The 27,679-nt window shown below is 40.9% G+C and overlaps 1 protein-coding gene across 1 annotated transcript in view; it reads right to left on the bottom strand.

Annotated features, from left to right (window-relative positions):
- Window positions 1-27,679, bottom strand: part of LOC142380538 (furin-like protease kpc-1) — a 166,088-nt gene that overhangs the window by 67,234 nt on the left and 71,175 nt on the right. The window contains exons 7-12 of the mRNA XM_075466455.1: window positions 10,441-10,478; window positions 9,634-9,713; window positions 9,050-9,138; window positions 5,218-5,390; window positions 4,037-4,252; window positions 3,405-3,508 (exon numbers count right to left, since the gene is read on the bottom strand). Coding sequence (XP_075322570.1) covers window positions 3,405-3,508; window positions 4,037-4,252; window positions 5,218-5,390; window positions 9,050-9,138; window positions 9,634-9,713; window positions 10,441-10,478 — 700 coding nt within the window. The remainder of the gene's footprint in view (window positions 1-3,404; window positions 3,509-4,036; window positions 4,253-5,217; window positions 5,391-9,049; window positions 9,139-9,633; window positions 9,714-10,440; window positions 10,479-27,679) is intronic.

The raw sequence follows: 27,679 nt of genomic DNA, 5'->3' as shown, positions 1-27,679 counted from the left end.
GTATCAAGATTGATTTAAGAAAGTCTGAAAAGCTCAAATAAAAAGAGAGAGAAAAAATGGGATCCAAGTTCTGCTAATCCAAACCAAACTGCAGATTTCAACAGATGTGTCTCAGTCTAGATGCTGTGGCAGTTAAAGCTGACTTTAAAGTGTGTTCTTCACCAGTCGCAGCAAGACATACATTGATGATGTGAAATCTAGGGTTTGTACGGAACCTGATGTTGTAATGTTTACGTTGTTACAAATGCCTCCAGACACAGACAGCTCAAGGATGTCTGGAGGCACAAAGCTGATCTGATCACTTGCAAATAAGTGTGGACAGTCTATTCTAAAAATCTGGTTTGTCTACAGCCAGCACCGTACAGTACATTGCCAGCTATTGAAAGTCTTATCTTCATTAAATATGAGCAATCCTTTAAACATGGCTTCTCATCACAACTTTTTTGCAAATATTGTTTCGTTCCTCTTCCTTTTTTTTTGATAAAGTAGCAAAGATGACACTTTTTAAAAGTGGTAGCACCTGTGTGTACTAATCTGTAAAAGAAGCTGCCTCTTTCCAAATAACTTTTATGAGCTTTCTTCACCTTTCAATACTTTATAGGTGCTACATGAACAAAGTCGAGATGAGAGTAGAGCTTAAAAATATCTGCGGGTGTGAGTTGGAGCAGTGGTATCAATCTACATCCAAATTTGGATAATAAAAGACTTAATAGAGTTTGGGCATGATGGCAATGTTATTATGTTGATATTTAGTAAATATAGTGTCAACACCACATCAACTGATGGCTGGTTACAATATATTCAGCTAAGCAAAATTCATGAAGCATTTCGTCACTCGAACTGCTGCAACTCAGACGTTAAGTCAAACACGGTGAATTAATCAGTGCTGTGGGGTCTTCCTGGATTGTTTGATCTGAAGCATTGAGGGCTAAAGAGTAGAGTCCAACTGATACTGGCCTTTTGAGGGGCATGGTGACAGATTCATGGGGAGCAAAACAAATATATTTAGTATACATGTCAGTCAGTATTCATGTCAGTAGATACAATTGTTTAGGTGGCTGTAGATGCAACACACGAACCATGTCAGCACTGATGAATGGAGATTTACAAAAAAAAAACATTCAGGTTTGCTGTGAAAGAGTATGGTAGAATACACGATTGTGTGTGTGAACTGCGGGGAGTGAAACAGAATGAGAGAGCCTGAGAAAAGGAATGAGAGAGCCTGAAAGCCATATAGATATAGAGTGAGAGAACCCAGCTCTATAAAGACGTGAGCAGAATGCTGGTGGTCTGAGCAAGAGAGGTGATATATAGTTTAGTCAGTGGCAGCGGGTCACGACAAAGCCTTTAACAGTAATGTCCTGGGAGTCGCGGCGCCCAGGGGACCCGCGCTCCATTTTACAGCCAAGCAAGTGAGACTGAGAACGCTGCTGCATGACAGCTGGAGCAGTAAAGCTGGCCTCTAGTACTATCCATAACATGAAGGGGGCGTAGATGCCGCTGATACCACCACAAAACACCAGGCCTGAGGCCACACCGACAGCTGGTGCGTTAAGAGTGATGAAGGAAAAAGAGGCTTGGGAAATAGTAGGAAGTGACAGACAAGACAAAGGATGGAGAGGAGGAAAAGGGAGTGAGTAGATATATTTGCAGATTTAGACAAAGACAGAAACAAAGGTGATCTACGTACGTCCAAGGAGGGACTAAAAAAAAATGTAAAGAAGGATAAAAGTGGAGAGACAAAGCAGAAAAAGCTCAGAGGTGGAAGGCGCAAAATCTCTGTACAAATTCTCATTTACAGTATCTTGAGAAAATACTCACTCCTTTGGGATCATTCTTATGACATAAAATCAAAATGGGGTTTTGTGAGTTTCCAGTTTTCTGGAAGACTGATACAGTTGTTCTTAAATAAATTGCCTGTATTTATCACCATTTGTCAATAAAAAAGGATGAACATAGTCCTTGAGAGATATTATATAGGAACCATGCATGTCTGCGAGAAAATCTGTGCCAATTTATTACATAATTTGGAGATATGGATGAGTGAAAACTGCTGATGTTAGCCGGAGAAAGGTCGGGAGAGCACTCGAGTCATTAGGGTTCAAAACATGGGCGCCATGACTGACAAATATCAATCTGTCCAATAGTTTTTTGAGATACGAGACTAGAGTAGTAGAGCCTCAAAATGCAGCGCTGACTGAATGACAGACCAGCTCTGCCATCTGCCTTACTGCACAAAAGCAGAGAAGGGTGCTGCACTTTCAGAATAAACACAGCTGAAGTTTTGATATTTTGTAGCGGTTCAGGCATGGAAAGGCTGACGAATGGGGACAAAAAAGGGTGGAACATATTCATTTTAAGCAAAAGAAAATATAAACACCACAAAGCTGTGGACTTCAGTTCCTCAGACAGTAATAATCTATATTATTAACATGCCATTGAACAACACAGATCAGTCCCACAGAGAAAAAAGGTTTCTATGGGTGCACGTGTGTGAAATATATGTTGTTTCAGGGAAAATATGTCTCAGATCAACTGAGATGCTTCAGAACAACTCAAATACTTTATAAATTCAGCCCATGATCGATATCAACAGACGTGCATCAAATGTAACTGGGACTGATCTGCACTGACGACCCTCTGCTCTCAATGTGGCAGTGAGCAATCTAAACTCTATCCTGTGAATCAGCAACGAAGTTGGACATTATGCTTTCAGGCTGTGTCTAAATTAGGAGAAAATATTAATATGAATAAATGGATATGCATAGCATGCTATTTTTGATAATTATATAAAAGAGAATTTACATGCTACAGCACTAAAATTGCTTTTAATAAGAATGGACACTTCTGTTCGGTTGTATATCAGATCACTTATTTTTGCCAACAATTTCTGACCTTTTCTCTCTCCCTAGCTTGCCATCCATCTATCCGGGCATCTGCACCATCTGTCTGACACGCGAGGGGACTGATCCACGAGGTTCCGATGTGGGCTTGTTGGGGGCTATCCGGGCTTGTAGTTGTAAAGTTTATGCATGTTAGCTGAAATGTTATGCATGTTTTGTCATATTGGGCTGTTTTCTGCTCAGGCAGTGTTTTACTTGTCTTCCGAGTCAGATTAGTGAAGGTGTGACACTGTGAGTGCAACGGGTCGATGCTTTCTTTGTTTTAATTCTGCTGGGAAACTGAATCTGACATGCCGAATAACACCCACAAATGGTTAGTAGTTGACACAGGATAAATATAACTGGAGGTGCAAAGAAACATCACATGAAATCGACTGACACAAGAGAATAGATGGAAAACTTAGCTGTATGGGGGTGTGTTACAGCACAAGTCAATCCCTGATTATGCTTCGTGTAATAGTATTATGGTTATGCAGCATGAGTTGACAGAAAGATACTCACTTCACTTCTAAGGCAAGGGCCAGAATCCCTGCCGCGATTGGAGCAGCACTGGATGTTCCTGGAAAGTGTGTGACACACCCATCACCCATGTTGGACACAGTCACCTGGAGGAACAGAATCAAACACGGTACAACATTTTGTTTCCTATCATTAGGACAACAATTTTATAATAAGGATTAAAAAAAAGTAATCTAATGATCTCTTAATGCGGGGTGGAAAAGGGCAGAAATCCTAGCAGACAAGGGTGATATCGCTGTGATAAAGTTGGCCTTTCTGTTTCTGTTGCCTTGGAGCTGGCACTGCTTTTCCTCATGTTTTTTTTTTTGTGTTACATCAGCCATCAACACTTGTGCTACTTCCTCTCCTGCTCTCAGCCACTACAGCCACGCTTTACCTCCAATTAACACTCGTTTCTCTATGTCTTCGTGTGTGTGCCCAGCAATCACCTAGGTCATTTGGCAGGCCTCGATAAATATCACACCAGTGGCTGCTCTTTAACAGGCTTCTCACAGCTCAAAGGAAAGAAAGAGCCAGGCTGCTGGCTCACACACACACACACACACACACACACACACACACACAGTCATTAATGAAAAACACTGCTGTTATATAAAAGGTATCCACACACTCACCAACGGTAGTGGGCCTCCCACGCTGGCTCCTGCCAGAGTGACGGCCATCACTCCGGGGCAGGGCTCACCGAAGTAGGCGGGCCTCCCTGTCTGAGTGACAGCACTGATGGCAATGTTATAGATGGAGTTGACGTAGCCGTCCGCACCACAGTGGTCATGCTGCATGCCGCCATTACCTGCCGCCCACACAAAGATGCTTCCCTTACCACGTCGGCCCTGAAAAACACAGAGGGTCAAAATTTTGAGCCAACTTAAGGGAGACACATTTTATTATCTTATAAGACACCGTTTTTTTTTTTGTTTTTTTTTTCCATAATTACATGTACTGTATGCGCATAAAACAACTCAAAGAAACTAATATCTAAGTTATCTTTCTGCGTTACAATGACGACTAAAGTGTGGACATAGACGAGAGCTGATGGGTCAGACACGAGCTCAGAGAAAATGAAACACTACCTCCAGTTTTTAACATTTATTTCAGAAAGGGTTGATCCTTTTTTTAAATTTACATACTACAAAAGTAAAGAAGTGGCACCGTAGGAGAGCTCAGTGGGCAGGCACTGTGCAACAGAATAAATGCTACTTCAGGTGCTGCTTTATTGTACTCCTTATTCATGCTTAAAACAAAGTTGTATACAGTTTAAAAAGCTTAAGAAGAAATGGAAAGGAAATGGTGCTGTTGAGAGAATAAAAGAAAAGCGTGACTGGCCAAATGAGGAATCAATAATCATTAAAACATGCAGAACATTGTTGCCTTGGTTACAGGCGGTCTTTGTTCAACTGTCTTCACGGCAAAACAAAAAGCACGATGACTTGGTTATTGTTAGGTCCATCGTGGTAAAATGGCAAGGGGTCATCCTTTTGAAAATCCATTACTATTGCTTTGAATCAGTGAAAATGAAAACAAAATAGCACAAAAAAGGTTTTAAGTTTTTGATTCACTTCGTGAGTTTACTGCACTGACGGTTACTTACTAATATAGCAGCTAGAGTCTCCCTCTGATGTACCGATTGCCATGAAAAGTGTTTTTTTTAAGCTGATAATAGGAAAAGAATCTAACTCTGACTGTGACATCTGAGCTCTCCACACTTTGTCCTTCCAGTGTCAGCTCTACTGACAGTGTGACTGTCGGCTTCACATCTGACTGACAGACAGTGTGAACTTGGAGATGAAAGCTTTGCCTTGTGAGTTCCTAGCCGGAGGGCTTGCTCTGTCAGGCTGTGCGGCCCGTCCATCTCAGCCCCGTCGTCCCGCGGGCCCCAACTGCACACGTAGATGTCGATGAAGTGAATGTTATAGGTTAGGGCTGTGGCCTCCATGGCATCTGTGACAGTGCCGTCCAACAAGCGGATACCTGGGCAGATCGAAAAGGTCCCAAAGATCAGGGTTTGGAGAGTGGCTTGTGAAAATAGCAGGTCACAACTATGCTATCTGTGTATAAATACTCTATTCTTTATTTTCTAAAAGTAGTGATACATCTGTCACAAAGAGCAGAGGCGCTACACAGAGGTGCAATCACATAACAAACATAGTGTGTGTGGACAATCTCCAGCTGGCCTGTGAGCTTGTGAGTCTGTCTTTGCTGACTTCTGTTTGGCTCTGCAGGTTGTTCAGTGTTACATTGCTGTTGGCAGTTTTTTCTTCCTATTTTATCGGCCCCTGTCTTTTTGGTGATTCTTTCAGACTGTTTCTGACAGCTTATTAGCCACATCCCTGTGTTCTTTCACTTTGTGAACTGTGAAATATAAATCTGTATGGTTATATTCTTACTAAATCTAAATGGTTTCCAACCATTAAAATATATGATACTGCAGCATTACTTGTAGTACTAACAGAATAACTGTGGCCTCAGCAACCATGCAATCTTCAAATTAAAGCCAGTGGATGATTTTTTTTTAAAAAAGATTTTTTTAAATTTGGCATAAATGAGCCTGTCTAAATTAATTAATTAAAGTTGAAAATTGCAGCCATAATAACGTCTCAATGTGCGTGTCCAAGTGGCGCATGGGTGTAAATATCGATTACATGTCACAATGTACGTTGTCAAGCTTTTTAGCTAATGATTGGCTATCCAAACATCCAGCAGGTATGGCGCGACACCATCCTTTATAAGCATCTTATATCCAAGTCGGTGACTTTGCAGTTCTGATTTGCTGTAAGCCGACCACTGGCTATATTTTGTTTTAGGAGCTTATTGTGCCACTATGTTCCAAAGATAATCTTGGAATAATCAATGAGAGATGCACCAGTTCTCAAACACGTGGCTTTAATGCTTCATGTCAGTATCTTGTGATGCTATGATGTAGGCGAAATCTGTCCACAATGAGTCAGGCCAACACTTCAAAGTACTAAAAGTCACATTTGTGGATGTTCGTGCACCAGTAGATGTTCAAAAGATCACATTTTGCCCAGAAAACACAAAAAGACACAAACAGACAAACGCATACGCAGTAACTCACAAGGTGAAAAAGTGCCTGCTTACTCGTGTTGCTGATTATAAAAAACTCTATTTTAGTGAACCTGACAGTAGCACAGATCACGTGTGCAGTAAATCTATTTATCTCTCAAATTACTTTTTAAGATTTAGGTTTTATTGTATGTATTATATGATGTTGGTCATAAAGGGACAAGTCCAGCTGTATTTTAATTAAAAATGCAGAGCTGTGACTTAAATTTGGCCAATAACAAATAGAGTTGTCGCACTGGTTACGCTGTGTTTTGGAAAGACCGACAGGCACGTAAGAATGGAAGGAATTTCAAAGAAATCTTTCAATTCCTTAAAAGTTTCATAACTATGTTTTTTCAAGTGTGTGAACTGCTTTCAAAGTGTCAATGTTTAACAATGCGGTAGCAACAACAGTAATTAATCGATCGAAAAGTGGTGAGATGGCCATTCTATAGTTACTTTGCAATAGTTTGAGCAGAGCAAAGAAAAGCATGGTTGTGAATTACAGAGCTAGTAGAACTCATTGTTAACACCTCTTTGCCGGCAAAAATATCACAACTGTAAGACAATGTCACATCACATATCAACTGATGACTTCTTGTCTGTATTTCTGGGGTGACTTGTTGTGACAGAGCAGCTGACACATCCAGCATGCAGCCTTTTATGGGACTGAAACTGAAACTTTTTTATATTTTTGTAAACTGTATTTGTTACATTTTTTATGTAGCTGTCTACAATATATTACAAGCTATCTCAAACTATCCATCCATCCATCCATCCATTTTCTATATACCCGCTTAATCCGTTGGTCGGGTGGCGGTGGGCTGGAGCCTATCCCAGCTGTCATCGGGCGAGAGGCGGGGTACACCCTGGACAGGCCGCCAGTCCATCACAGGGCCACACAGAGACAAACAACCACACACACACTCACACTCACTCACTCCTAGGGACAATTTAGAGACCCCAATTAACCTAACATGGATTTTTTTTGGACAGTGGGAGGAAGCTGGAGTACATGCAAACTCCACACAGAAAGGCCCCAGCCGGGAGTTGAACCTGAAACCCTCTTGCTGTGAGGCGAAGATGCTAACTGCCACACCAACGTGCAGCCCTATCTCAAACTAATCATCTTTAATAAAAATCATGCATACTGTACATTATATATCATTTAGAATACATATAAATGATGTAAAAAAAGCTTCATAAACTCACTTAGAATTTCAAGCAACTAACAAAGAAAAATGAGGAAAAAAAAACTTGTGACAGCATGTGTGATAGCATGCATCGCTCTCATCAGCACCCAGTAGTTGAACAAGCATCTTTCATGTGGGTCTGAGCCTTCATCTCCGCCACACCACTCTCTGTTTATGACCCAACAAGGCAAAATTGACACTAACTGTGGAAACAGATTCCTAGTCTTGCCTCATGGACATATTTTTTCCTCTTTTCCTCTCCATGCTGCAGCATTCCTCATCAGCCTGTGACAAATAATTGAGAGTCCAGCACAAAAGATCACAGAGCACAGTTCAAATGCCAAAGTTCAGCATAGGGATTCCTCTCATTTTCCATCTTTCATGCTCGTGGCATGACTGAATCAAATAAGGTTTGAATTATCGAGATCTGAGTGCTGCAGGAAATTTTCTCAATCAAATGTTGGACAATCTTGAATAACTTGTGGGTTATACTGTAACACTCATAGTACATCCTGTCAAAATCCTTGATTTGAACAGTAAATTGGCTATCTTGCGTATTCAGCTATTCATTCCCCACCAACAGTACAACCAACACCAGAAAAGCCACCACTGAAGCGAAAAAATGAGCTGTTAAATGGGGTCAGCAGGGCTCAATAGCAGCCAGTGACAGCGTCGTATTGACACAAACCAAAGGTCACACACGCTAAATGTATACGTCTGCCAGTCTTGCTTTCTTTTTCCAAAACATGTTTTTGATTTACGCTGATAACCAGAACTCCAACTTGACGGTTCTCGCACAGATATATGATTTCACACTAATAAGACTCTTTTTTAAACAATTTTCTGCTATGATTAACCACCACAGATAATAATAATTAAGTAAGGAAGCCATTCTCGCTTTCATTCAAACCGAACATAAAAATCAGCTTTTTGATTTAACCTAATCTACAACCTGACATACCAAGTTGTAAAATGCATTTTTATACCTTGAAAATCAATTCAACAACAGAAAGTAATTGCGGCACTGGGCATTTTCTGGCTCCTTATGATTGTAGAGCATGGGCCAGTAGTTGGAGAGTTTTGATTATTGCTTCATTCATTTCAGTGACTTTTTATTCGACAGCTTTACAATAAAGTTCAATTTGTTTGTTTTATTTTTGTTTCGCTGTTGCCATCCAGATCACAGCTGCTTTATGACACTGCTTTTTTTGCATTTCACCGCATTGAGTATGTTGACAATACCAGTAATAATTAAATTGTTGGATTATAGCGAGTATCTCTGAAAATGCTTCCTCTGTCGTATTCTTGGCGGATGCAGCTCACCCACAATGAACCGCCTCCCACTGTCTCATAAGGCTGTACTGTTTTCCTCACCTCCAATCCTGGCATTGAAGGCAATGCCCACACCGCAGTAGGAGTTGTTGGCCTCCATGGCAACTTCCCCTGCACAACGGGTACCATGACTGAAACAGAGGGGGGAATAAGATGTTAGCCACATACTGAGACCAAATTAACACAAAAGCGTGTTCTCTTTTTTCTTTAAGGGATGTCTTGACTAGAGCACACACCATAATTATGGTAGGACAAATAATTAAGTGCAGTACATCCTGACTGGTACACACCCACAGACACTGAGATTCTTGGAACTGCAATTCAAACCGAGGACAGACATCTTCTGCCGATTTCCTTTTCATTTAAACCCCTAAAAATGCAAGTAATATTTCTTCGCTTGATACCTCGATTTGTACGACCGATTTGAAAACAAATTAAATTTAAAATTTTGATGAGCTTCTAAACTGTTGTGGCCAATCGCATTCATTTTAGGTCCACAAATTGATTCGGCTGCTTAGCTCACGTGTTAGCAACTCACAATGGAGCAGATCAAGATTTTTTGGTCTTAGATAGGCTATAATAAAGTGAGTCTCCAGAGAAAACAGAAAAAGGACAAGAGTCACTACCCGTTCTCCTCGTCTCTGACAGGCATGGGATCATGAGACAGACCGTGTGAGGCACGCAGGTCAAAACTGGCGAGGGCCTCCTGCAAAAGCCAGACAGAAAACAAATGAAGCGAGCTGTAAGACAACAAAACTCTCGACACAAAACATCAGCGTGACATGACAGGAAATGAAGAAATCCCACCGAAAAGTCTTGATACTGGCACTTGAATTATTCTGTCAACATATTTCTTCTGACTGACTGACGGCAATCACTGTCGCTGAGGAGATGCCTCTATCTGTGTGGTTTATGTGTGTGCCTCATAAAAGTGAGCATGTCTGAATGGCTTGCCAGTGTATATAGGCATAATGGGAGGAGGAGGAGGATGTCTTGGCAGCACACTGTACAAGAGCAATTATGTATCTCTCTCTCAGCAGCCAGGCTTATCCATGCCAGACAATCTGCTCTGACAAAGTACAAGTTGGCCTGCGTGTTTTCAACTGCCTATAGGATTATAAATGACAAGGCAGGAGCAAACTAAACTGCCACAACACATATGCTTCATAGCCTGAATAACATCAGCCTAACAGCTTTATCTCTCTATGAAACTTTTATTGTCTTGGGTTTGATGTAAAAGCAAACCGATTAAGACAAAGCCAATCTCGAGCTAATGAAAACCCAGGTATGTCTGCAACAAACGGCACCAAAGTACAACTACAACCTTTGAAGGGAGAAAATTGAAGGGGAAGTTGTGTCCATTATTGTTTAGGAGATCCATTTCACATAAAACCCAAATTCATTTCAGTTGAACAAATTTCAAATGTACTCACAAAGTTTTTCTTCAGGTCCTTGTTTGTGTGATCTACACCTGGAAAATAAACAAGAGAAAATTGGATTTGCTGAGAACGATCGAGCTTTCTGTGAGCTTGTTCTGATGATTATACGTCTTGTCTTGACAGGACCTGCCCTGCTCTGCAGTGTATACCTAATCCCTCATCTCTTTAAAATACCATGCCAACACATCAGTAGGAATAGTAAATCACTGATTGATCTGTAAAATGTGACCCTCAAGTTTCTGACCACTAATACAATAAATTGAGTCTTAAGTGACTATTCATTTCTTTCTATTTTCTTTAAAGGAGTCAGACTTTCTTGTAATCTTTTAAAAGAGGTCTTAATAATAGTTCTCAATGCTTTGTGAAAGTCAGTGAAAGCTGTTTCCCCATCCCTCATTTTCAGCCAAGTCCCTCAAACTGGCCACTTTCTGAGGGGTGACTCGTGCACTGTACTGTATGGTTTCTTTAGCAGAAGCTACACTCGTTGTTGATCAAATCAAAGCTCAGTTTCTCAATCAGTGAATAAGAACCACAATACTTTTTGTCCTTTGTGGATGGTTTGAGCAGGTAGGAGTCATGCTGCATGCAGCGTGTTGACGCAGCAGACTCGTGATAATTCATTATTATGAAGCACACTTATATATGTGAATTTAACTTCACTTGAGCTGTTGGTGTAGATAACAAGGAGTACTGGGCACAATCAGTGCAGGGATCGTGCATAAAGTAAGTCTGTTGGGCAACAAGTGACGAAGACCACTTCATATCATCAATGTGATAATATCAAAAGAAAGACTACAAGGTTGTGAGGCTATTATTTAGAGAAAATGAATAATTCTGGGTATCTTGCAGCAAGATTCAAGGGACATCTGGTGCTCAAGGCCATGTTTGCCATGAGATGTATGACACATTTTTGATGTTTTGCACATTTAGTTATTCCTAAGTGCACTTTTCATGTTATAATGTCCTGGGAAACAATAGAAGGCAGTGCCGTTTCAAGCCATTTGAGCTTGCTGTGTGGTAGACAGGTTATTAAAATTTAGATTTTTGAGCGCCAACTAATTAGTGCAATTATGCCAGAGTTTGAAAGTAATTTTTTAAAAGTTTTGTCAGGGTTCATGCTCTGCTCTGAGGTATTACACATGACTGATAGATGAGTGCATGAACAAATGGAATCAAAATAATCCAAATCCCCACACATTTGTTTTATTTATACTGCCATTCTTCTCGGTGCTTATTCTTTCCTCTAACCCTACACCTTCTTGCGTCTTTTCATCCTCCTCTCTTTCCACATCAGTTGCCTTTCTTTGGATTGCCCCCCACCCCGCTCCTCACTCCAACCACCACCACCTCCATCTCTGCTGCAGCAGGGCTCCTGTGGTCTCAGCGAGAGACAAACGAATGAGGGCCCCAGGAGGGCCGCGCCTGCTCTGCCGCACATCACTCACTCTCTGTCTCTCAATTACACACACTCGCACGCACACACACACACGACCTGCCTGCCTTTGTCCCATGCAGGCTCTGCCTCCGGGTTGCTATGGTAACCTGCCGAAGGTTTCGCTGTTGTGGTCTGATTGTGTGTAGCTCAGGCGGGATGGAGCCCTGGGTGGGTGAAGCCTCATTGGAGCCCGCCATACTGTGCCATGCTGAGCCATGCTGAGCCATGCTATGCCAGGTCAGCCTGTTACGTTCTGCACACGAGCTAATGCTTCATTCTCCTCATCCACCCCTTCCTTTAGAGCTGCTCAGATACACTTTCAATTTGCAAAATTCGTCTCTTTTATAGAATTTCATGTTTATTCTTGGTTTAGTTTTAGGTCATTTAATTTCAATCTGGTTTTTCTTTCATTGTTTTAATCTCACTTTAGAAATCCAAAGTCATATTTCTGTAGTTAACGTCTCACGTTGTGTGACTTGACCAGTCCTTTCTTTTCACCTGCCAGAAAAGCTAATAACCCAAATAAAATCCAGCTATGGTTGTTGAGCGCACCCTCCCTGTTGAAGTAGCAGGCACTGGGAATCAAACTTTTGATTTGTTTAGAATTACAGTCCTACCGGTGTGGGATACAAATTTTACTTTGTGACTGATACTTTTCAAAACTTGAACATACAATCCAAGTTTTGATATATAATGATCAAATAAACTTCACAAAGTGTTGTCCGCCCGTACTTCCTAAATGCATTGGAAACACGAGTTGAGGGAGAGTTTCCTAACTTCAACTATTTTCGATCAAAACTCTTCATCAATAGGCAAAGGGAACCAAATGAAAAATAAAAATGCATTCATTAAGATGCAATTCAGAGTCCCGGCTATTTTGTCAAACTATTCCTTTTCACGTTTACTGATACCATTGTATCAGGGTGGAGTGGATGGAGACAATAAGAAATCCCAGCACAAGTTGGTAATGTTCTCTTTTTTTGTTTACATTTTGATTTTCTAAAGGGAGCAACAGAAAAAGCTCTCTGGCCATATTTCTTTTCTTGCCTGAACCAATTTGGCTCAGTGGATTGAACCTAAGGCCGAGCGAGGGCACAGAGCAGGTTTCTGTAAACTCTGATTTAAAGTTTAGTTTGAGCTGTATTTAGTGCTGGGCCCACATATCGTTTTCATATGGAATTAAACATCTATCACATGTCCAAATCTCCTCACATGCTGCTTTGTTTTCTGTCTCAATCCCTCCAATTTCGTCATCAGTGAAGCCAGAAGACTATCCCATCCTTTTGTTCTATCATCTGTCAAATGCGTGCCAGAATCTATGAGCTTTGATTCTCTGAGATAAATTTCTGAACAGCCTTTGTTTGCGTGTACTTGAACGTTGCCGCTTATGTAAGGAACTGTTGGTCTACAGGAGTCAAATTGTTCTGCTTCTTTAAAGCTTCTCTATATTTGTTACGTTTCAGTCAGAAGAGAGACAGCTGAATGTGAGTTCTTGCATGTGTCTGAATATCACAAAAAGACAAACAGAGAAAGTCACATCAACGCTTAAAAGCTGACACTCACTTCTGCAGGTTTGCGATAGAGACAGTATTGGGAAAGAATGTCGAGCAGTTCTGGAGGGACTAAAGTAAGTGGGGAATTATGGAGGGAATGTATGAGTGGAAATATGGGAGCTGAACATACAGCTGCCCCCAGACTTTGAGTGTTCCTGTATCATATTATGATACAGGAACACCCATTATTAATGGGGTGTGGTTTGTTGATAATCAATTTGACAAAAGGCAAATCAAACCAAAGTTCTGTACTGATATGTCAAATTTTAAACTCTGTTAAACACATCTAAAGATCAAAATTACATCATCAACATCAGCACATCAGCTGGACCATTGAGGCAGATTTTTGGATCAGCAAAAGCATTCTGTCGTTAAACTGCCACCTCCACGCTTAACAGTCAGCATTATATTCCTTTTTTTTTTTAAACGATTCTTGTGTTGGTTCGCTCCTTCTCTCATGAATACACTTTTTGACTGAAATTGTTCAGATAGTAAAGTCATTTTAGGTGACTCTGCCATACACTTTTGTGTTGAGTCACATTGAAGACGATGTCAAGCATTTTTTTTTTGCCGCACAGTTCAGCAGATCTGTGGAAGGTCTGATTTTGAGTGTTTCTTTAAATGCGTCTATAGATTTGTGCATGATTCTGTGAAGCGGACACTGGTGTATTTTGATCAGGCTCGCAACATGCGCAGCAACAGATGATTTGTCACTAGTTTTGAGTGTCAAAACACAAACCTACAAGTATTTTCAAGGACGATCCAAGTGGAAAAAATGCATTCAGGTGCACTCACTCAGGTAGCACCATACTGCCATAAGTACAGCCATAAACACACTCAGAAACAGTCCAAGGTCTTCGGAGTGTAAGAGTAAAAAGCCACGTCCCACAGTTAGATGGAACACTGTAGGTGGTGGAGCCAATGCAAAACCTTCTATGAATACAAATGCTTTGAACCTGGCTGACCCAGTCGAGATTGTGATTGTGCGGGTGTGCGTGCGCATTTTGTTCTCTGCATGTGTGTCAGCGTTCAGCGGCAGCAGCTGCACTCTATCTCCTTGCTCCTGCAGCATTCACTTCGGTCCTCAGGGTCAAACACACACACAAATCAGACATAGAGATGTGTCGGAGGCCATTTTGAGCCAACGGTGAGTCGTGCCTGAGCCGCTGCAGAGAAAATGAGCCCACATCACATCAGAGGAGGCCCCCGCTACACCTGATCCTCCTCCCACCCCCCCTTGGGCTGACTCTTGCTGCTTAGCTCTCCACTGTGGAAGTTACTGTACAGAAAACCAGCACAAGTCAACAGGCTGCAGCAGAGACTTGAAGGTGAGAATGGAGAGAGGTTAAGGAGGAGGAGAAGGTAGGAGGAGGGAGGATGTAAGACACATAACACTGATATCAATATTTCTGTAACAAGGCTACATATAGCTGATAATTTGCATAAGCAAGTGTGAAAAAGAAAATTGAGTATATGTGTGTGAGACAGCTGTAAGAGGCAGGCGTGTGTATCACCACCCACCAAGGTTGACACTTCCTGGCCCTACACCTCTGTCTCATTAATCAGCTCGGTATTTAAGAAAGACTGGAGTGGACACTTGCCTGTAATTAGCTGCCTTTGTCAAGTGTGTGTGTGTGTGTGCATGCATCAGTGTGTGGAGGTTTAAAAAGTGAATAGCAAAGAGACAAATCTTAGAGAGATGAGTTTGACGACTGCTGCAAGATGGAGAGTCAGATACAAAGATGAGAGAAGAGGCAGCGTGGGTGATGGAAAGGCTGGAACTGACTGGTGCAGGGAGGAAAGGAGTGCAGGACATGAAGAGGAAGAGAAGGCAAGGAGTGATGAAGGAGGAAGAAAACTGTCAGGAGGAGTAGGATGAGTGAGAAAAAAAGATTTAAAAAAGAAGAAGAAAGAGGGAGAGATATAGACAGAGTAAAGAGGGATGTAATGATGGAAAAAAGGGTTGACTTCTTAAAGTGAAGCATTAGTATTCAAGCAGCCCCCTTTTACCCCACCCACGCCTCACCCAGCTGCCCTGTCAGCCCAGCGGTCATCTCTCGTCCTGTGGCAGACTCACAGAGCTTTGAGTCCACATCTAACACGCTTGCTTCGATGGAGATCTACTCGTAAGAGAAAAATCGTTGTTTTTCCAGATTGTGTGGGCTTAAGCTCTCAGCTGCTTCTTGACTGTTTTTTTTTTTCTGAAATTCATAAGTTAATTTCATCTGCAAGTTTAAACCTTATCTGTAAATCAGTGGATAAGCACAACGTGAAATTTCCTTTTTATCAAAATAAGTGCGAATCCGAAACAGTACCACACACCCACATACTCAGATAGTGATCCAAGAGTGCAGACAGACAGCAAAGACATAGCAAGAAAGTGAAGCAAGGATGTATCATGTTGCATGCAAAGATCTTACATCACTTAAATTCAAAGTAAAAAAAAAGAAGGGTGACACAAAACAAATCTGCACAGCTCTACACCCACTGTCCACTGGATGTGTCGTGTTTTTCAACACAAATAAAACTGTTTTCTAAGTTACTTCTAATGTTATCTACAGTAATTATTCACTGTCATTTAATGCTTATGTTTCATTTTGCCAGTTTTCTTATATTTGTTTCTGAAATGTCAAACATCAGCTCATTTGTGGTGCTCATAGTGGAAGTAAAAAGAAAAAATACAAAAGAGAAAGGGGGGGGGTAGTTGTCACCCTCTTCTAGAATGACAACTGGAAGAGGACAGGAGGGAGGGGGATTTCACAGGTCAAGAAAGAAAGATGAAAAGCTGGCCCTGACAAGTGTCCAGTCAGACGTTCCTCTCCACTGATGCCAAATCAACCAAGGGTTTTCATATACAATCATTTAAAAATCCAATCATCATTATTGTTTTTTTTCCTGACAGAAAAGCAAAACACATTAGTGAATCCTAAATATTAGTGGGTACTCACTAAATAAGAACAGACTGTGGCAACAAACAAGCTTAGAATTTGGTTGTGCGTAATTTCTTGAAGGACACATGAATGAAAAGCTCCTTGACTTTGACCAATTTACAGGCATTAAAACACATTCAGTGAAAGCACTCTTTCCTGAACATATTTTCCCATGGTCTATGGATTTACCCAAGCAACTGTACAAGCTGTTTGTTAATATATATTTAACATAGAGCTGTTGAATGTTAATAAAGTAGACAGTTTTTTTTTTTTTAAGGTCAATGAAGTTACGCTGCCTGAAAGTTGGACTAATTCTAACCGAGGACACGCTAAATCTTTAAAACCAAAACACAAATACATGTTTCAGTACTCATGTGGTGCGAAGGTGAGATTTTTTAATCAGCAGAACAATGTAATTGGCAGTTTGTGCTCAATGAAAGTAAGAAATATGTCACCTGGTGTAGCATTTTGACGTTTTTATGAGTTTTTTTTTCCAACAATGATTGCAATATTAAAGTGTGCATTGTGGTATGGCAACATCGCTAGAACACTGTTAGCGGGAGTAGTTCGTTTTTGGGTTCAGTATTTTATCCGAGTTAAGGATTATAATACAAAGACTGTAACCGGTCTTACGTGTTAAGATTGTCTGATGTGAGAACAAAGCATTCTGATAACTGCTCTATTTGTAATAAAGACACAGTTTCCATTATTACGGTGCTCCTGAGTACCACGGATAAAAACTGAGGCAACACAGAATGCCAATCCAAGAACTAAATAGCATGGCTGCAGGGATATGTTTTGGTCAGAATATATATTTCAGCTTGTTTGAAAAGTTGTTTATTTTTCATAAAAAGGAAGACCTTCAGGGTAATATAAGTGTGTGTATTTTTGTGTCATATTTGACATACATGCAAACCCCCTTCGTCTGTGTATGCATCACAGCTACGATCCTCCAGCTTCCTGCTGCAGTGTCTGCATATATGGCTTCATTTTCTGCCCATTAAACTGCTTCCAAACTCTTCCTCTGGTCTCATCCACTGCTTTGCTCTCATTTGACTAATTATATTCACTGAAAACGGTGTTGACAAATGCATTTTGAAATCCATTAGTCCCGTGGCGTTGTTTAAACAATGTGCACGTTAATGTCCATTGCTTTAATACTCCTGATTCAAATTCTAATAGCCGTCTGATAAATCAGGTTATCTGCGACACCGTCTACACACCGTGAAGAGTGGAAATTAGAGAATTATTAACTATCCGTGGTGTTCTCTTGTGTCCGGGTGTGTTAGGGAGAAGAGAGAGGAGATGACGGCGTAGAGGAGGCAGAAAAAAAAAAGAAAAAAGGACAATAATAGTGAGAGAACAGAGACCCTGGAGAGGTGGATGAGTTAAAGAAGACCAAAGGGGAACACAGAAGAGATAATAAGGAACAAGAAGAACAGCAGGACTGAAGCATTGCAAATGTAGATGAGGCTAAGACACACATTAAAGGGGGCAGTGAAGGCGTAAATAAGAAAGGGATTAAAGGGATAGTTCGCCTCTTTTGACATGAAGCTGTATGACATCCCATACTAGCAATATCGTTTATGAACATTGACTTACCCCCTGCTGCGTCCTGTGAGCCGAGTTCCGGCCTCGTTTTGGCGTTGACGAAAGTAGTCCGGTTAGTTGGCTGGGGTTTAAAAAATAAAGCGTTTTGCTTCTCAAAACAATATGCGTTCAAAAGAATAATACATTTGCATCACAAAATCGTTCTCCAGGAAAAAGTCAGACCTCACAATCGCTTGGCGCTATTTTCTCTCCCTTCGTATCACTGCATGCTGCCACCCGCCGACAGCCGCGCCTGTTACGGTGTTTACTGCTCGGAAGCGGGGACTGCTCGGTCTGCACTTCGGTCTGCACCGTGAAACAAGCGCGGCTGTCGGCAGGCGGCAGCATGCAGAGATATGAAGGGAGAGAAAATAGCGCCAAGCGATTGTGAGGTCTGACTTTTTTCGGGAGGGACGATTTTGTGAGGCAAACTATCCCTTTAACTTAAGAGCAGCGTACATTAATGCACAATTCTACACCTAATGTAAGAGATCATACACAACCTGTCATTAGGTGAGTTTTACCTTAAAGTCCTGATTACAAATATTCTTCTTAAAATCTGCTTTTGCTCTCTCACTTACACAAACATGGCATTCAGTTTCCCCTTAAACTTGATTTGTACACCATTTCAACCTTACAGTTTTGACTTGAAATTGTATATAATATATATATATATATAATATATATATATATATATATGATATGGATAAAAAATTCTTACTCATATTTTCTTTCTCTGTGACCCAGGTCTTTCCATTTCCCCTACACCTTAATTCACAAAAAACTTAGGTTGTACACACAAGTAATACAAGGGATTGGGTTTCCTTTTGGATATGCTTGCAAGTTGGTAAAATGCACCAACTGAGGAAGCTCTGTTGCTAACAGATTTCTTGTTGAACCTTTAATATCTTTAATATATTTTTCATAAGCATAATCAATGTTGAAAACAGGAAAGTAGCGTTAGCAGGCTTTGGATTCTTCTGTGATCCTGACTGTTGCTACACCTAGCAAATTATTGTTAACTACATCAGCAAGTTGTGAAAATGAATTAGACTACTTTAATTAATGTTTATTTAAGTGCTAACACTAAAATCTGTAGTAGTTCGTGTCCCTTACCCTCACCCCCATGAACAGTAGATTCAATATTGAATTTAATTTGATAAAATAGTTAATAACCTCAAGCCTCAACTACACATACAACTCACATATCACTGGCTCTTCACTCTCTGATTTAATCAATACTATGATCTAAAATTTCTTGCCCCGACCTTCAGCCAAATCCTGGCTTCTTCTTCTGCTTCTCTCCGTCTTCCTACTGCCCCAACGGCCTCCTCCTCCTCCCGTCACTCCCTGCTGAGCTCAGACAGAAAGCCTGTTGGTGTCACTATCCCTGCCTGTGGTGCCTGGTGGAGTGTGTGGATTAGACACATCGGCCTGATTAGCTGCATGTTTACTCACCACCATCACTACTATCACAACCGCAGGGCTTCAAGGGCAACACCAGTGGATCATCTCCCCACATACACCAACCCACACAAAAAAACAGCTAATAGACACACTGTGCTGAGCACTTCTGGTGAGAGTGTCTGATGTGTGTGCCATCGTGCCCCTGTTGAGTCGCCCACCATGGCACAATCCTCTTAATTAAGCGGAGTGTGTGCGTATGTGAGTGTTTCTGGGGGCGGAGCAGCTGGCAGGAGGCACTGGGGCCAGAGAACATCTGCAAAAGGATGCAACGCCACACACCTGCACACACACACAAACAGAAAACACAAGCACACCTAAAATGTAAGCATTCATGGGCACTTACAAACACCTTCACTGGCAGCTGAGTACACATAACCTATCAATTGGGAACTCACACCCACGAGAAAAGAAACGGAGCACACACGCCAATGCCACTGCCACCAAACCAGTGGGACTGTCACCATAGCAACATGGGACCAGTCATGTCACGGTGGTTTAGAGAGATGGGTGACAGTGAGAGAGAGTGAGAGATGGGCAAGCGGTAAAAAGAGCAAAAGACAAAGACAGCGTAAGGGACATTAAATAGCCTTCACAATGCTCAGCCTCAGTCTTGTTTTAAAACAAAAGGGTAAAGAGAGAGTGGAGGAGAGACTGAGAGGATCAGGTGGTGCCTCAACCACTGAGTAGTTCTGAATGTGAGGAGGTCAGCAGCTTAGAGGACTTCAGACACACCACAGGGCCCTCAGAAGTCAGTCTCACTGAGTCAAGAGGAGCTGTGCGGCTCCAAAACACACGTTCATAAACACTCTCTCACACACACACACACACACACACATCTGTGATATCATCATGATGGTAGAGAGTGGAAATATGGAACATGGTACAGGGATTTTGTCCTTGCTATGGGGCAAAGACTTCTTCAGCCCAGAGTATAGGATTAAAGGATCATATGAGTCTTAGTGAGTTTCCTTTATCTCCCACTGTACCTGTGTCAGAACTCATGTGGAATGCTGCTTTACTTTGACCTCCATTACTTCTTTTATTCTGATATCAATACAACAATTTGCCACATCAAATCAAAGGGATCTGTACAATTAGACAAAGTACATTACATCCACCTGTTTTCATGCAAATGTAGCATTAGGAAGGAGAAAATGAACGAAACACATTCATTTAATCAATAACGTGGTGTGTGGCTCAAATGTTGCCTGAAGCTCCACTGAAGACACGAGAAACTGCAGCAGAGGGAGGAATGAAAACACTGGGGAGATTTCTGAAATTAATAAGAATAAACCGAAGAAAACACACACAGAAAATAAAATTGCCAAACTGCCATGTCATCCTTTACGTGGGGTGTTGCGCTTGCATGTGAACAGCGGCTTCCTGAAGTTTTGTCACCACCACGAGATTACCCAACAACTCCCGGTGCCTCTGTTACAAACACATGGTGGAGTTATCAGCTAAACAACTATAGAAACTGTTAGGGTATTTTGGTAGACATGTAAACTTGGATGAATATAGGTGGATATTACTTGTCAGATGGAAGCAGAGCTGATGAAGACAGAGTCTTTGATGCGAAAACCTAATGAAGGTTTGAGCGTTGCAAGTGCAACGTTGGGCTAAAGTAATGTCAATGTTTCTTTTTGTGTGGTGGGTAATACAGATTCAACTTCAATGAGCTAAATTCCCTGCCTGAAAGATTACATATCTATTCCTGTGTAGAAAACTGCATATTTCACTTGAGTTTACACCTACTCCATCACTATATCTTTTGCTTCACAAAGAAAAACACCTGATTGGTGTCTGAGATCTCTTTAAATTGAAAAAATGTACGGTAAAATAAGCAAATGCTACGTGGGCCCATTTGTTTACAGGGGGTATCACTATCAATACCATTTTAATATTTAAAGATGGGACACCCTTAATCACCTTTAATGTTCTGCATGTGAGGATTCCATCACAGAGTTACGTTATGAAAGAAGTGGCTTATTAGTGAAGTCAGAGGAAAAAGTCTAATGTATAATAACATTTAATGGAGGCTTTTGGAGGATTGTGGAGGTTTCATTTTAAATTTCATAATAGGTTGATACTAAAGGAGCGGTGTTGATGTAAAGCGCTCTCTGGCTTCTACAGAAAAAAAGGTCAATAACACCAGTATGATCCCTTGAGTCTCCAACTGTCCGTGCTTGAATTGAGAAATGGAGCAACAAACACAAGGACACACACACGCAAACACACAGAGACAAACATGTATCGCTGCTCCCAGCAACGGTTTGTGTGAAAACAGACATTATTTCTTTTCATATATGTGCGTTCATCTCCTGACCCCTCAACATACCAGACTCACTCTTATTTTGGACCTCTTTACCCGAGGGTTAGGGCTGGTGTGAGATGAGATTTATGCATATCCGTTCATCAATATTTGTGCTCCGTGGCCTGTTCTATAGCGTATTGATCTGGAGCTCGAGTCTAGAGTATACATGCTTGACTCTTGCCCCCATAGAATCATAAAATCCCCCGGTAAGAATGTTTTCACCAGCTTGCACTGACTTGATGAGCAGGTACTGAACTACAAGAGATAGCTACATCAGTAGTACATCAGACAAATATGTCACAGAGTGACTGTTTAGTGTTTCTGAGCTCATTAACTTCCTATCAGACCTTTTCAGTATATTCTTATACACCGACTGTCCAAAATAAAAGTCACCACCTGGCTAAGCAACTAAGCAAATAGGTAAGAGCCTCTTATTGGATAATTACTTCATGGATGATTACGATTTCAGCTGGCAGCAAGTTATTTAACCCCTAACTGAGTAGCTGCAGTGAGTAGCTTCTCATTTCTTAAACAATCATGTCAGAAGAGACATCTTGTGGTCGTGGAAAAGAAAACATCGAAGGAGAAACTACTAAAAGAACTGTGCAACACATTATTAAAAACTGTAAAAAAAAAACAAAAAAACAACAACAGTAGAGCTCACAGCTACGTTTAATAGTGAAAGTAAGAGCATTTCCACACGCACAATGAGAAGGGAACTCAAGGGATTGGGACTAAACAACTTTGTAGCCTGAAGAAAGCCACTTTTTCAGTGAGGCTAATCGGGGGGAAAAAAAGGCTGCAATTTGCTAGGGAGCATAAAGATTGGACTCTGGAGCAATGGAAGAAGGTCATGTGGTCTGATGAGTCCAGATTTACCCTGTTATAAGAAGAGAGGCGGATGAAGTGATGCACCCATCATGACTAGTGCCTACTGTACAAGCCTGTGGGGGCAGTGCTATGATCCGGGGTTGCTGCAGTTGGTCAGGTCTAGGTTCAGCAACATTATGTACCCAAAGAATGAGGTCAGCTGACTACCTGAATATTCTGAACGACCAGGTTATTCCACCAGTGTATTTTTTTCTTCCCTGAAGACACGGGCATGTTCCAAGATCACAATGCCCTGATTCATCAGGCTCCAATTGTTAAAGATTGGTTCAAGGAGCATGAGACATCATTTTCATACATGGATTGGCCGCCACAGGGTCCAGACCTGAACGCCATTTACAATCTTTGGGATGTGCTTTGCGTAGCGGTTCGACTCTCCCATCATCACTACAAATGGTATTTGGAAAACCTCCAACAATAAATGAATAGGATTTGATTCAATAATCAGTGATAAACATGGCAAACTACATTAGCAATATTTCCATTTATCAGAATGGAAAAAGACGTTTGCAGAGAAAAGGTTAGCCGTGCCTTTTAAAGCCCTTTCAGTGAAATGTCCCACTCAGCTCAAAATCTTGTTGTATACAACACTAATGCCAAAATAACTGTACGATGGCAGTTTATAGGAATATACATCAGTCAGAATCACTTCTCTTTTAAGATTCTAGGCTTAGTTGTATATTAAATTACTGCTAGTTCTGGGTCAACTATGCTCCCAAGTGCAACAACAAAGCATTGGGATGTTGGTACTGTTCTGATTTCTTCTTCCATACAGCAGAAACTCTATATTAGACTGATGGACACTATATGCAAAAAAATTAAAAATAAAATCAAACATTCCAACAACACAAATTAAAACAGAAATGTTAAAATAGTCAGAACTGACATGTCCGTTTGTATGTTGAAAACTATTATGCACGTCATCAAGGCAGCGTGAATTAATTTTCTAGTGACTTTTATTTTAAGCATAAACATGACTGACATATTACCAGTTTATGAAGTCACGCGACTTTATGTTAGCATATGGCTAACTGAATAAACCGCATGTCCATGCCACAAATTGAAGTAATATACTTTGTCTTTTTAGTTCTGCTCTGTAAAACTGAGACTAAATATAAAACAGGGTGATACATTCTCTACGGGTTTGTCACTTTAAGTGATGTGAATCATATTAAACAGTTATTTGTTTCCCTTTTTCAGCAGCTCTTTCCTGTATGAAAAAAAACTAAAGGATGTGGACCAAAAACTAAATTTTTTAAAAACTCAATTTGAGTATGCAACACAAAAATATTTTCAAGTTTGTATTTCAAACCTACTTCTAATGGGTTTCTTTCACAGTGCCAGAGTGCCATCACAGTGCAGCTGGATTCTACTTGCTTTTTCATCTGGTTTATATGAAAAACTTGGTTATCTGTTGATGTTTTCTGTAGTGAAAGCGGAAACCGTTACGGTGTCCACAGAGCAGTGCGTCCACCATCAACATGATCTAGCGTGTGTGTCTTGATGGGTCAGATTTCAAGCCATATTTGCTCAGTTTTTAGTCCAATTGTATCCAAATAATTTTGGAGGCAGGCGTAAAATGTGAGCTTTAGTTGTTCACTGTTCAGGAAGAAACTGAAAGGTGATGCACCAAAAGGAAAACAAAACAAAAAAGTTAATTTTTAAAGACACACATTGTCTTTGTGTGTACATGCTTGTTTTGTGTTTGAGCTTTACGGTAATGAAAAAATACGCTTGTTCCAGACGAATTCCCCATTAATGATGGACTGAGCTCAACTCTAGCTGTGGGATCAAATACTCCGTCTGCTAAATAATGTAGCACGCCGGGCCAATGACAGTCCCATATGGACCGGAGAAAGAGCTGATGAAGGCCTAATGTATAGCAGATACTGTAGAATAAGTATGTCAGCAACAACTGTTTAACGCTGTGCAGCTCGTGAAAAGGATCACTGCCAGATCTATACACTATTTATGTGCTTGTGTGTTCAGACTTTGGTTTGGATGCGCGTGGTAGTGCACATGGACACACTTGTGTGTTGTGTTTATGATTATGTTGGCAATGTGTGCCACTCATCAATAATGTACAGCTCTTGGTTCTCCCCTCTTCAAAGCTAGTGACGCTCCAGTGTTCCACATAATTAACTCTCTATCAAACACACACACACGCACACATATCTAAACACAACAGACAAATATAAACACATCGAATAAAAACTTTCCAGTAAAAGTGTCAGTAAATAGAGATACAGACCAGCGCAAACTGTATGGGTCATAATTGGTATGTCTTCATTTAAGGTATTTACTTTATAAGAATAATTTAATATCATATTGATATTATGAAGATATCCAGAATGTTTTTTATTTTAAATTTTTCTAATGGTATCACAATAGTATAATTGTTGTCCACCACATAGTAGCAGGGTGTAAAATACAGGCAAGTACGGTATACATAGAACGCCATAACCCAAAGTCAAAATGGGAGATACCCTGAAAGGTTGTGGAGAATAACAGAGCGAAAGTACTTCCAGATCCAGACTGATAAACTGGTTACCCAACAGATTATTTTGGTGGTGGGCAAACTGCAGAAGAAGGCAGTAGTGGTAGATCAAGCAATACCATGTGGCAGCAACATCAGGACTACAAGAAGCTTGAAAAATACCAAAGGCTGAATGAGTAAGTGGAAAAGTTGTGGGAAGTGGGGGCAGCAATGGCGTCAGTTGGAGCACTCAGAGCCGGGACCCCCAAACAGGGACAGTGGCTCCAACGGATCCCAGGAACTACATCACATATCTGTGTATGTGGGAGAAGGATGTCATGACATGTTCATGACTTCTGGCCTAGTTACATCCTGGGCCTTGTTGACTGGTTCAGAATATTGTTGATAGTTAGAAGGAGCGTGTTTATGATAAACTGCGAAAGCTAGGCGCCTCCGGAGAGGGCCACGTACACTTGTTATGATAAAACGGTATAAAAGGGTGTCACTAGATGAGCTCGTCGGACATTTTGTGCATTCTGTACGCACATTTGCTGTGACGGTTTGTTCAATAAACTCCCCAATGGACGGCTGACCAACGCGGGATTCGACTCTAATTTCTCCACAACATGTACAGAAGAGCACAGCCCCAGGAACAGCCAAGATACTGCATAGAACCACTATGCTCCATCCACAAGGGGGTGGGTAGTGAGTTTAAAAAAATGTAACTAATTTAATAAAACATCAGCTACATGCGCATCTTACTAAGATGCGCGGTCTGCCCACTGTGCAATAAAGTTTTTACAGTTGTCTAAAAACTATGATAGGATATATCACTGTGCCACATATTTGCAGAGTTACCAGCTGCACTATTCACTCGTGTATGTCGAGGGAACCGTTTACTGTTTACACAACACACAATGACAAGGTGTGATGGCATCACAAGCATGACTCTCCATCCTCTCCTCTGGCCGTTTTATTACTAACTTTCTATTTAAAATCTATGTTTATGAGGAGTCTCTGTTATTTTCTAAGAAGAAAATTTAGATTACGATGGAAGCTGACAGAAAAGTTCATCATCATGATCATTTTTTGGGGGGGAAAAAAGGCTAATAAAGAAATAATCACGCAGGAAAAGTAATGATGGCCATAACTCGTATGTGTGTGTGCGTGTGTGTGTCCGTGTCTCAATAGATTTTTCTCATTTGTACATTCATTGCAATGGATTAAAACAGAGAGCTGTGAGGATCTATGTTCTGACAACTGTGTGCTTTGAAGTTGTGCCTCAGGAAGGAGATGTGTAAAATAACACAGACAGACATGAAGAAACACATCTGCACACACACATGTATAAGAAGTGAGTGGTGTTGATGCCCGCTTGGAGTGATGGTAATATCACAGACTGGAGGAGCTGCTAATGAACAGTGCGAATGGGAAGAAAGGCTCCAGCTCAATCCACTAATTGCCTTAAAAGCTTTTCGTACAATTTACTCTGTCAACAGAGATGGTTGCGGTGTGTGTTTTTGTTTGCGTGTGTGTTTGTGTAGGTGTGTGTGGGTGGGATGTGGGATAAGAAAAAGAGATAATTCTAAGAAAACATATTGTAAGAAGGCAAGGGGGGGGGGGGGGCACAAAGATTTTACACCTACGCAGATCCACTCAAACATACAGTCTCACACATAAACCAAGACGCCCGATTTAGCTGAATGCCAGTCGCATTTAAAGCTACAGCCAGACATTTCACATTCTCCAAAAGAACCATAAGCACACGCATACAGTAATCACTCATTCCGACACACACAAATTCACAGACTTTATATATGTATACAGCATAGGGCTATGTCCTTTCCACACAGAAACGCGCACACACAGCGCTTTGTAGCAGTATCCAGCCTTTATTAAAGTAAAAAGCCTGCTGAGTATGTTAAGCAGCATTAAGGCAACAACAGAGTCATAAACACAGGCAGCTCTCCTCTTTGCTCTCTAGCACAGCTCCCTGGCCCATTGTTCAAAACACACAGCTGAAGGAGCAGAGTGACACGCTGTACTCTACTGTATTGTAAAGACACACAGATTTGTCCGTATCAGAGTCAAATAAAACCAAGAAGTAAAATTGAAACAGTTTTTACTGAAACACAACATTGAAAAAGAAAAGATACTTTAATATGTGTCCGTATACACTTAAAAGTTGGCATACGGTCTGTAGGGGGTGAGCAAAACATAGTCTAAACTAAAAGTGCTACCAAATTTGCTTTAAATATACACAGCTAAAGCCTCCGTGTTTAAAATAATCTGTTACAGAATTTTATCAAACCATGCTCAGACCTACACTGTTGAAAAGAAACCAAAGCTGATCGTCCGTAGATGGTGTGCTGACCGTTGGATCCTGAGTTCAAGACAAATGCTTGGCTCCTCCTCCTTACTGCTCCACACCATTCACTACAGCAATCTGTACCCAAATCTCTAAATTTCATTTAAATGACAGGGATTGTGGGTAAAATAAATTCACTCTGATTCTATTGAAGACGTTAAACAAATTAAGTGACAGATTCAATTATATTTCAATTCCAATTTTTAAAGAAA

The sequence above is a fragment of the Odontesthes bonariensis genome, chromosome 5, assembly GCF_027942865.1.
Source record: "Odontesthes bonariensis isolate fOdoBon6 chromosome 5, fOdoBon6.hap1, whole genome shotgun sequence".
NCBI lineage: Eukaryota > Metazoa > Chordata > Actinopteri > Atheriniformes > Atherinopsidae > Odontesthes > Odontesthes bonariensis.
This window is presented reverse-complemented; position numbering and strand designations above follow the sequence as displayed.